The 12,734-nt window shown below is 37.5% G+C and overlaps 1 protein-coding gene across 1 annotated transcript in view; it reads left to right on the top strand.

Moving 5' to 3' along the window:
- LOC122808694 (low affinity immunoglobulin epsilon Fc receptor-like) overlaps positions 1-12,734 on the top strand; it is a 565,014-nt gene that overhangs the window by 366,315 nt on the left and 185,965 nt on the right. The window contains exon 6 of the mRNA XM_044079682.1: positions 7,856-8,007. Within this exon, the coding sequence (XP_043935617.1) occupies positions 7,856-8,007 (152 nt within the window). The remainder of the gene's footprint in view (positions 1-7,855; positions 8,008-12,734) is intronic.

Below are 12,734 nucleotides of genomic sequence, written 5' to 3'. Positions count from 1 at the left end.
ATGCGAATGCCAAATTTTAGTTTATTGTCTATTTCCACTCCTAGCAATTTGGTGTGTTCTGTTGGGTGTATAGTGGTGTTGTCTTTTGCTGTGATGGTAAAGTGAGAGTTGTTTTGAATATGTTTGGTGGGTTGGAAGATGAGTAGTTTAGTTTTATTTGGGTTGAGTATTAATTGAGCATCGGATAACCAAGTTTCAACAGAGGAAAAGGCTTCCTGTGTGACTTTTTGCAGTTTGGGTAGGGACTGGACTGAGCAGATAATGGTTGAGTCATATGCATATTGTCTGAGTGTGCCATGTTTGGTGGCAGATGCTAGATTATTGGTGAAAATAGAGAAGAGTAGGGGTCCAAGGATGGATCCTTGGGGAACCCCTATAGAGACAGGTAGTTGTGGAGATATGTCATTCTGCCATACAACGGATCGTTGGCAGTCAGACAGGTAACTCTGAAACAAGTTGGTGACTGATTGAGAGAAGGATATGTTATTGAGGACAGAGATGAGTTGTTTCTGTGGGACCATGTCAAATGCTTTAGATAGGTCTAGGAAAGTAGCAGAGGAGAGATAGTCATTGTTTTTATGCTGACGGACAGTGTTAGTAAAGGAGAGCAAGGCAGTGGTGGTGCTATGGCTTGGTCGGAAACCATGCTGAGTATTGGAAAGGAGGTTGTTAGTAAGGAGGTAGTCTGAGACCTGAGAGTGAATGCATCTCTCTAGTATTTTGGAGGGTGGAGAGAGAATAGCTATGGGGTGATAACTGGTTAGTTCTGTGGAGGGGCCGCCTCTGTGGAGGGGAATTATATGTGAAACTTTCCATAGTGTGGGAACATAACTTTCTGACAGAGATCGGTTCATCAAGATGGATACTGGGTAGGCCAGAGCATCAGCTGTGATTTGTAGGTATTCACTTGGGAGGTTGTCTGCTGCTAATTTGGTGGGCTTAAGTTTAGTTAAGAGTTTTTTTATGTTGGAGGTAGGTATAGGAGAAAAAGAGAAGGCAGTGGGGAGATTACTAGTTGAAGGTGTGGGTTGGAGGGGAGGGGGGTTGTGTTGTTTAGCTAGTGATAGTATGGTTTGTGTGAAGTGTGTGTTGAATGAGGTAGCAATATTTTCGGAGGAGTGAAGGATATTAGGAGGAGGGGTACTGACTTTACCTGGATGGAGGATGGAGTTTATGGAGGACCAGAATTGTTTGGGGTTGTGTTGGGAGGAGTCTAGGGCAGACTGGTAGTATTGGAATGTGTCCTGTTTTATTAGCTTTTTGATTCTATTGCATAGTTCTAGGAATTTCTGTCTAGTTGAGGGGGTTTTGGTTTTGTGCCAGTGCTCCCAGGCTTTATCCTTGTTTTTCATTTCTGTAGCTATGGGGAGGGTTGTGCTTTGGTTCTGGAAAGACTTATGGGGGCATGGTAATTAAGGATGCTCAGGAAGGTAGTATTAAAAAATTCAACAGTGTCATCAAGACTGAGGTACTTTAGAGGATGTCAGTTACATTCTTTGAGGGATGAGATGAATATGAGTGGATTAAAGTTTAGTTTTTTATGTATTTGATGGTAGATGACAGGTTTAGCTTGGTATAGGTTTTTTTTTAGTAGGAATGTTGGGGAGTGATCACTGAGGCTATCTGATAAGCAAACTGTTATAGATATGACTGGGGGCTCTTACTGACTAGTATCCAATCCAGGGTAGTGTGCTTGTTGGGGTTTTTATTTATCCTGGTTGGCGACTGGACTAGTTGGGTGAAGCCATGAAGGTTTACATGATGGATTGGATGGTTGCCAGAACAGGACTGCCAGTCAATATTGAAATCACCTAAAATTATAGTTTCTTGGGGGAGATGATGGGTAGACCAGCTGAGGAGGTTTTCTAGTGGAGGGATGTTTTGGCCAGGTGGGAAGTAGCATCCAATTATTTTGATTTTTTTTATTGGTTTATTTTGAGGTTGGTATATATTATTTCTTCATTGCCTATTTGTGGAGCTCATAATTTTAAGATATGGATGTTTAGATGCTGTTTAAATATTATAGCTACACTGCCTCCTTTCTTGTTTAGCTGGTCTACTCTTAGTATGCCGTAACCGGCAGGGAGGATTTGCTCACTGGTAATGTGAGGTTTTAGCCACGTTTATGTCAGGATGACTATATCTGGGGAGTACAAGTCTATGGTGGCATGGAGTTCATGGACTTTGTTGGATATACTTCTAATATTTTAATATTTAGGCTTAGTAGAAGGAAGTCACTTGGCTTTCTATTGGCTGTGATATGGGAGATGTTGTGGTTTCTACTCTGATTAGAGGGTTGGGGTTGGAGATGGTAGGGCCAGGGTTGGGGTGGATGTCTCCACGTAGGGCTAGTTTTGATATGCATGAGGTTATTAGTTTTCTCAGTTTTTGAATGTGTTTGTTTATTAGGGAAACTTTATGATTGTGCTCTGAGGGTAATAGGTATGGTGGGAGGGTTACTATGTTAAGTTGTAGGGATGCTTTATGTTTGAGTAATATAGTTGGTAGAATATGCAGGGGGTGCATAGGGATGGTTCTTGAGTTGGTGGGAGGGGAGCTGAGTGAGGGTGAGACATGAGTGTGAGTAGTAGTACAGTGGTAGTGGTTGAGTGGGGGAATGATTCAGTTTTGGTAGGATGTAAGATATGCAAGTAGAGTGCATGTAGTGAGCATAGGTAAGGTATTCTTATACATGTTAGCTGAGGAGGAGTGATAGTAGTGGGAAGATGAAGGCGGTAGTGTTGGGTTTAGCGCTGCGGTTGGCTATTAGAATGATGGGAGGGGTTTGTGAGTGTAATAAACATAGGACCACTGGGGGCAGGGGGGAATAGGGGGCAGGGTGGGGAGCGAAGCAGGTAGAAACCCTGTTAGTTGCTCTTATGAGGGGGCTGGAAACAATCAGGTAACAGAGTAAACTGATACATGAACATATGATAGTGAATGTGGAGACTCAGGTAGGTACCCTGTATTTCCACAAACTATCAGTTAGCTGTGTCTCAGTTCAGGCAGTTTTAATAAGTTCTATGGCAGAGCCGAGCATGAGGTGCTCAAAGGGTGGTTGTAGTTTTAAATATGGTGCCTGCCACAGGTAACATTTCTTAACTTTGGGATTGGCTTAAGGTAATAAACAGAGAAGGGGGAGGGGAGAACAAGGGTGTGAGTGAGCAGTTCTTTTGTACTGCTAATGAGCCAAAGCAAAGACAAGTTTGTGTTTAAGAAACAATCAGAATTGACCAAGGACTGCTCTGAAACTGTAAGTCATTTCTTAACCATTTCTCAGGTGGAAAAACAGGATAACCTTGTATCAGTAGGCTTCTGTGGTCTCAGTTTAAATTAACAAACACACAGTATTTATCAGTTATGGATACTATTTGCTAACATAAGGGAATAAGAGAGAAAATGGAATATGAGTGTGCATGTGTGTGTGTGTGGGGGGGGGGTGCAGCAAAAGCAGAGAGGTCTCCAGGGGAAAATGAATATTGGCTCAAACAGGTAGACACATACTCAAAGTTAACTTTAGCTGTTTGCAGACAGTTCAGACCCGGACTGCACTTTTCTTATAAGAATGGTAAAGGTGGCACTGCAGTTGAAGACTTAAGAGTGGTGTTAGGTTGGAGAGACACTGAGCTCCTCATGGGGCCTGTAGCAGAGTGGATAGTAGTTTTAAAAACTTCTCCACAATGTCTATAGGCAGCCTGTTTGAGATCAGTATCTTAAGACAGTGTATGGCAAAAAATCTCATATACAGTAAACTCAGACAGTAAAACTGTCAGCAATACACCACACCTCAACAAGACCATCTCAATGCACATAATCCATCATATGTTGAGGCTCTAAAGATTAACTTACCTGAATCTGAAAGACCTCTAAAATGCAGTACATGCACAGTGCACACTCAGCAGGTTAAGCCTACAATCTCACACAGCACAAGAAGTCCCAAAGTCAAGGATGCCGGAAAAAAAATAAAGTAGGTATTTACCTCATAAAGTGTTGTGGTTATAGGTGAGATGAAGTCATTTGTATCAACGTGAATAAAAACAGCTCCATGCTTTCTTACATTAAGGCATTCTGAGGCCTTTCTCACATCTTGTATTTTTGTCACTGGCAAGCATGACACTATTTGATGTTCGTTATCTTCTCTTCTAATATAAGTATCAGTTCCTCTAATAACCGAATCTCCAATTACAAGCATATAATTTCTAACCAGATTTCAAGAATTGGGAATTTCTAATTCAGTAGTATTTGCTCTTTCCATTGTTACAAAGCCCTAATCATCATCAACATTAGTCTTATTAATTCCACTGTTTTTATTGCTTATTACATTGCCAAACATACAATTCTCATCCAGCTGGCATTGTACTTTCACAGCTTGGGCCATGTTTTCACCTTTGCTCATTCTCATCTTCTTTTCTTACAGTGATGTTCTTTAATCCTTTTAAGTTCAAGTTTTCATTTCTTCCTTTTCAAAAAAAATGATGCCTTTCTCTGTACACTGAAGGTTTTCTGATAGAACAATGTCATCATTTCCTATAATTTGCATTTTACATAACAAAGCAGTGTCCTTTACAGTATGCATTTTCTTTGCATTATAGACATTAATCAGCTTATTTTTCTTCCTTGTTATTTGCTCTGAACTTCTTTCTTTCTTTTTTTATTTTTAGGAGAATTGGACTGATGTATTGTCTGATTTGACTAGGAAGGAAATTACAACTAGTATGAAAAGAACTGTAGTAGTGAGGGCCAAGTCCAGGATTTTGTCTCCCCTAATTGGGGAACAGACAAACTGGTCCAGAATTTGTATTTATGAAGTATTAGATATCTCTTGGCATACATGTTAGGGAATGTATGTCTCCCATTTGATGGAGGGTTAGTTGAAATCCTCTAGGAGAATGGCATTTGACCTAATGCATAGGCAGTCCATATTAATTAGATAGGAGATATGTGCCACAGGAGGCAGAGAAGGGGTGCAATAGTTAGATATGATCTGATAAGGGGTTTTGTTAATAGACAGTTGGATGTGAACAACATCTAGGTGATCTTGTCTAACAGGCCTGGAGGTAACATTTTATTTTATGAATATAAGGACACTGGTATCTTTCGTGCCTTCATCTACTGTGGTGGTCCTGAACACTTGGTAATTTATGAAGTCCTGCACTTATGGTGTACTTTAAATGGGTCATCAACCATGTCTTTATGATGATGCATATAATGATACACTTCAGGGCAAACAGACCCTGGAAACAGTAAAGTTTTTGTTTTGTTTCTTTTTTGTTGAGGCTCTGAGCACTGAGCAGTAATACCTTTGCGGTATTCAGATACTGTTTGATTAAGTTGGCAACAGGCATTACTAAAAATACATTATGGAGTGTACAAGGATTTAGCTAGTATCTGAGGCCTTGGAGATATAGGTGCACGCCATCCCCCAAAAAGAACTTAGGACTGTCTACCATCTCCTCCCAGGCTAATATATATTGGACCCCCATTCCCATGAATGACATCAAAAGCTAGGCCAGTTGTTGAAGTCAATAATATTTTGCTTGTATTGCTTGTATAATCTTTTCCTCACAATGTTGCTTATCTTATTCATTTACTTTTTTTCCTTAGATGTTTTTTATTTCTTTCTGGTTCATCATCAGCTTCACTTCTCTCTTGTACATTTGTATTCTGTATTTTGGTATGTTTGTTGTAACTGTCAGATTCATATTTGTGTGAGACTAAATATGAAAACTATCTACTGAAGATTGTAATTATTTGGAGAATTTTAATGACCATTAAAGTACTAACATGTCTTGTAGTTAGTTGCTTTTTCTGGTATGAGGGATTATATCTGCACATTTCTAGTATTTACCTACTATTAAGTACCTATTCACTTATGAATATATATACTGGCTGTGAGATTTCTGCACCTTGGAGTATGGTGTTACATTTGACATGCTGCAATTTTCAGTGCTTTCTACTTTTCATCTTGGTATTCTACAACCACAAATATATTTAGAGAACCCATTGTTCAATGTGATTTTTTATTTAGTCACCTTTTTTCCCTTTGGCTTCATTTGTTCATTTATTTTGTAATCCTATATTACACATCTGTTTTCTAGTTCCTTTGATTTTTTCCCCATTCCTGAGCTTTATTGTGTATTGTAGTTTTTCTTTTATATATTTGTAAGAGTTCTTAGTTTAGGAGGGCTTGTGGGCAATTTTGTTTCTTATCAAGAAACTGGGTATATCTGTTTCTTCAAGACTTCACATTGTTGTGTAGGCTTTCATACTGGTTGCGGCTGTCTTATTTATTGCTATACATGTTTCTGTGCAGATTACTTTTCTTTTATTTTTGCTAGTGTTTTAATTTTAGGGATGTTAGTTTTATGAATTCTATGCTTTATTTATGTGGGGATGCTTTGTATGTTTTAATGTTGTGCAGTTTATGTTTTTCTGTATGTTGTGCAGTTTTTGTTTTTCTGTGTTTAATAATCTCACATTTTTGTAGTTTTCATTGAAGAAAGTGGACATTTTTATGGTATATTAGTCTGTATTAGCATTTTTTAGGTTTGCAGTGTTTTTTTCATCTTTGTGTTTGTGTTTTGCTTTTTTAAATAATTGTGTTATTGGTTTAGAATTTTTTTAATTTTCTTTTTCTTTTTAGATAACACTTTGCCATCATAACTTGTGGGCTTATTTTCTATGATTATCTAGAAGAATATTTCCCCTTATATTCATTTCAGACATTTCATAGATATTCAGTAGGTGGATTGGATACTCTATATTGGCCATAGGTGTGAATGTGTGTGTAAGTGTTAGGTGTGGAAGCACTACAACAGCAGGGCTATCTCCTTGACAGTGTAAACCTTACTTTTAGATGACTGTCATTAATGATGTGACACCCCAAACCCATATGAAAAAATGGGAAACAGGAGTTATGGAAGGATGGATGGATGGATGTATATGGTTCTTGAATGGTTTGCTTACTTTTTTATTAACTAATAAAATCAACAAATTGATAGCATGGCTGGTCAATGTAGTTTTGTGAGGAATTGCATTTTTTTGGCATATATATATATATATATATATATATATATATATATATATATATATGGGATCACTACATAATCTCGAAATTTTGAAATATCAAATTTCACAATCTCAAGACTATGTAGCCGAAACCCTTAAATACCGAAAGACCAGAAGAATGAAATCTGAAATCCCGATGTTCGGAGATATTGAAGTAGCGCTTCTGGTATTGTGGTCTGTTGATGGAAGTTTAGGTAAGTATTTATGTGTAAGTGTGTTGGTTAGGGGTTTTAGTGTGTGACAGTGTGTGTTGTGACTGTGATGCATGCGTGTGAGAGACTGTAAAATGTGTGGATGTGAGTTTGCCTTGTGTGTCTGTTTGTGTAATCTCAGATTTAGTATATTTAAGTAGGGGGTGTGGGGGCAGCCCCCCACATGGTGAGGTGAAGGTGGCTTGCCCCCCTGCTTATCTGTAGTGTAAGACGATATGTTTGATTGTGGATTGAAGTTGTGTGTATATGTATGTGTGTGCTGTACATTCAGGTTTTTGAATTTTGCGCTTATGGTCTTTCATTTAGGGGTTTCTGCTATATAGTCTCGAGATTTTGAAATTTGATATTTCAAACATTTCAAGATTATGTAGTGAACCAGATATATATATATATATATATATATATATATATATATATATATATATATATATATATATATATGTATATGTATATGTGTATATATATATATATATATATATATATATATATATATATATATATATATATATATATTCTGTATATATTATTTACCAGAGTTGAATATTCAACCACTTATTTATTGTAATCTCTTTCAGGAAACAACGATGAGTGCTGCCCATCAGATTGGAGGATGTTTAATCATAGCTGCTACTACTTTTCCCAATTGTCTGATACCTGGCTTGCGGCTAAGAAATGGTGTGAAGAAAAACAGTCTCATTTAGTGATGATAAAAAGTAGTAAGCAACAGGTGAGAAATTCAAGATTTGTAACTTGTTCAACAACTACTTTTATAGTTTATATCAGTCATTCAGCATATGCTGTTATCATTTAGATATCAAATATCAGGGACTATTTTCACATTTCTATTAAAAAGAAATACTAAAGCAATTATATAGTTGCTATAATAACAGCATGGCCTGTATTCATTTTCTGCTGTATGTCATAGTGCAAATATAGTTTGTAGTTTGTTTCAAATGAAATGCCATTTTTTTTATGTGTGAAATGACATAATAGTTTATTGTATTTCAAAAAATGTGTTTTGAAATATGTTATCTTTGATAATATAGTTTAGTTTTCTCTGTATTAGTTTGTAACATATTACAATCATTTGTTCTATATTGGTATTTGGAGCTTTTCTACATTGATCTCCACCAAAATTGCATTTTGTTCAGTCAAAAAAATTTCAATTAAAAAAGTAAATAAGTAAATGTGTATATTTTAAAAAAACTGGTACTCTCAGTAAATCGCACAAATGAATTTGTCTGTACCCCTGACACAAAAAAAAAACACATCAAATTATAATGTGACCAGTTCTATTGAACAATTCATACAATATCAGATCATTAAATCAGTAAAGGGACATTACATATGTGAAAAATAATCACCAAGGCAAACACAAACCTAGCAGGTGTGTACAAACAACTCATCTGCAACTCTACACTGCCGGTAAGTTTGCACGACTTATTTGCAGCATGCAATCCACCAAACTCAGCAGCATGGCCTTCAACCTTTCATTCTCTTGAACCAATAGCATATCCAGGCAGAGTTCCAATAAAACTTACTCCTACCTCCTTCTTCAGACTCAGGAAAGGGAATGGAGAAATGGCAGCCTCAGTTTCAGAGACCTAAGTCATATGCCACCCACTGGGCTGCATCCATGCTATCGTCTTCTGCATTTCCTTTTCTAACATAACCAAACCAAACACTAAATCAGCTAAGACTTGCAACAACTTCCTTAAACAAAAGTGACGTGCACATCAAAAAGAAAAAAGCCTTCATCACTTAAGAGTAATACATCCTCATGATACCACATTGGGTCCCTATCTCTGAAACCCAGTTCTTTAAAATCATAACTCCTACTGAAACCACAGACCTAGTCACTATGATTTACAAAACACGTTGCTACCTCTATATAGCTGTTAACTTAACTGCACTTCTTCAACAGTTATGATGTGATAGCTGACCAGGCAATCACTACACCAGGAAACCATTCAAAACTAAGATTTCTAACTATCCATGGCAGCTGTTTATAGTTAGGAATAAAAATCCCAAGTCATGTTTCCCCCAAATGAACAACAATAATTCTCAGACCATAACATGTAAGCCAAAAATCATCCATGAAAGGCAAAAGCTGATGCTTTTTCGATGAACACCCCACTGATTGGTGTCGAAACCTAGAAAATGGCTCCTAGCCTGACAGCAGCTCACTTCACCGCCAGATAAATATATGAAAGCCCTGTGATAAGTGATATGTGCTGCTATGTAAAACAACAAAAGAAACTATATAATTTGCTCCACAGACAAACTGCCCAACCAATTATCTTATACAAGCTCTATAAGTATTAGATATCAATCTGCCTTTTCTTTTAATAACTTCAGTAGACTTGCTTTCATATACTATATGCGGGCTTGTGTGTGTGTGTGTGTGTGTGTGTGTGTGTGTGTGTGTGTGTGTGTGTGTGTGTGTGTGTGTGTGTGTTTGTGTGTGTGTGCACGTGTGTGTGTGTGTGTGTGTCTGTGTGTGCGTGTGTGTGTGTTTGTCCATGTGTGCATGTGCATTTGTCTGTGTGTGCATGTGCACACGCGCATGTTTGTATATGTATGTATGTACATTTTTTGAGTGTGTGAGTGGGGGAGCCAGGAAGACTGGTCAGAGGGGGGATTTGTGTCTCCAGTGTTGTATAAATAGGCAGTGGTAGTTGTTGCAGTTGAGCATGTGAGGGTGTGCATCAACAAAATTTCAGCAAAACATGCAGATCTGTACTAAATTCTGATGGACAAGTCTTGAGCACCTCACAGGAAATATGTGCTCTGACCATGTGCATCGCCATACATGGGGGCACTGTCTCTGGGGAATGGCACATACATGTTTTACAGCATAAGTGTAATCCATGAGATGAACAGTGAGATGTGCTACCATACCTCTCAACTGTACAGATTTTCGCAGAATGTCCTCATATTTCTAGTCCATTTTTCATAAAGTTGTGGATTTCTGTCACTGTCAAATTAGTGGCAAATTGTTAAAGATTGAACTTAGAAAATAATGACAGACATTTGAGTTTCAAACTTCATATACTTCATAGGATTCATGATCACGCAAAACATGTTATCCTATCGACTTTTTATGGTAAAGGAGCTTTGTCTAGGATTTCTTGCTCTAGGAGGTTGAGAAGTATGTCTGCTATGCATGGTTTCAGCACAAACACTCTACATCTGTGTCCATGGTGTCCCACAGTGCCTTCAACCCTGGATGGTGATGTAGAGGTAGTGGTACTATATGACCTAGCCCATGCTCTCACTCTCCAGTGTTGGGCTTCCCCACTGCAAGTGGAGGAGGACCAGCTATTAGAATGGTGCTGACCATAATGAGATGCCACACAGGGATATCTGCAGCACATAGACTCTCTATGCCAGCTTTCTATTATGCTACATAAATAGGCCAAGCCCTCCCATAGGTCATCATGTAGGCTATGTTCCACCACAATTAATTCAGCTATGGCTGCATTGGTCTCTGCATGCCCCTATATAATGGCACTGCATAAATGCTAAATAGTGACCACAGAGAGACACACAGATCAGGAGGGGAGATGGTAACCATGGTGATGACAATCAGTGGTACACTAACCCCTGCTGCCCTCCTCACACTCACACTAGCTGCTGGCAACCAAAGGTGTCTCTGCCTCTGGAGAGGAGGTTAGACCCTTTGCTGATGTGTCAGTTAATCAATTCCTTCTGTGGCATCATTTGACTGAGTGGTTGGTTACATAGGCACAGGACATGTAGTCATGGTTAGTGGGAGAGGATATGGCTATCATATTATCCATGTCTACAACCATTATCATGTCACCTGAATGCACCAGGATTTGGATGCCATCATGTTCAGGTTCATATCAGCCCCAGACATCAAGCACACCTATATCAAAAGTGAATAAATCAGACACAACAACACCTGTGAAAACACAAACAAACACTTAAGTATATGAATGCACACACAGCCCAATATAAATAAATCTCTATAAAATTATGAGTATCACAAAAAAATCTATTCCTGGTCAAGAATGCCACTGCAGTTGTATTCCTGATCTATTGCAACAATACCATGCTCATTAGTTGTATGGTGCTGAATCAGGTAGGTTGTACAGATTGTCTCACATGTTAGGTAATACTGACCTAGGGAATCGGTTATAGGTATACAAGGTGCACTGTGCCATTCTGCTGCAAGGTCAAATACCACATTGTGGATGTGTGTGTGTGTGTGTGTGTGTGTGTGTGTGTGTGTGTGTGTGTGTGTGTACCTGTGTTTGTGAAAGACAGATACAGACATAACACATCAATGGTAGGCCTAAGATTAAAAAGGTGAAGAAACATATGTATTTGGCACACCATGTTGATATGTTTATGTGCATTTTTGGTGCTTCACCAATCATCACCAATCTCAAAACTAAAGTAAAAGTAAAAGTTTAAGATCTTTACATACAAAATATGGACAGGTTAATTGCAAAAGCCCATCTGAAACATACCAGTAAAACACAAACCTACAGTTACATTAAAATAAAATTTTTAGATAAAATAAAAATTGTGTAAATTATGAATATGAGGCACACAAAATACACAGATATAGCAATCCAAATAGAATGCTGTTCAGAATCTACACTAAGAAATGAAACTCACTGCTTCTAAAATGAAAAACTTTGAGTAAATAAATGAATAAGTAAAACAAAAAGAAACTTTAACTGCAACTATCAAACTGGAAAATTACATTACCAGCAAAATTATCCTCACCATATTTTAGCGGAGTAAAGCTAACTAAAACATAGATAAATTATAAACTCAACAAATCTTAACATAACCTGCATTAAGGTAAAGTACTAAAATAAATCAAAAACCCAAATGGCCAGATTACAAATCTTATTTTGATGCTTTCCATCGCCAACAATGATGCAGAATCTGTAAACCCTACTTAGTAAAGACACAGAGAAATATAAATAATTGCACTCAGCTTACACAACCAAAAACCTTAATACAATAAAATAAAATAAAAACATAAAGTAAGCACTTTCGTGACCACAAACTGTCGCTTCATCAGACAACTGACAATTAAAAAGTGCATCATTATATACAGCATTAATTGCATAATTAATTAATTAATCAGCTGATGTAATAAAGGGCATAGTCAAGCATTTTTTTAAAACACTGATGAACTGCTAAAAACACAGAAAGACAGTATACAAAAAACTTTAAAAGAGGTTAAAAGCATGATATTATATTCTTCAATGAACTAAATTTTTTTTAATATTTAAGATGTCTTAGTTTTAAGAAAGGTTTTACAGAAAAGGCACCATTTAGCCCTGGAAATCTCTCTGCATTTAGTAGGAAAATCCATTTTTGTTCAGCTGCTTCAGTAAAGACACACCTTAAAGGCTTATCATGAGTAAGAAAACATGACCATTTTGTCACAAGCTATAACCCTTTTTG

This window comes from Protopterus annectens, chromosome 8.part0, assembly GCF_019279795.1.
Source record: "Protopterus annectens isolate FY-2018-M chromosome 8.part0, PAN1.0, whole genome shotgun sequence".
Classification (NCBI taxonomy): Eukaryota; Metazoa; Chordata; order Ceratodontiformes; family Protopteridae; genus Protopterus; species Protopterus annectens.
Note: the sequence above shows the minus strand (reverse complement) of the source record. Positions and strands in the feature narration are given on the sequence as shown.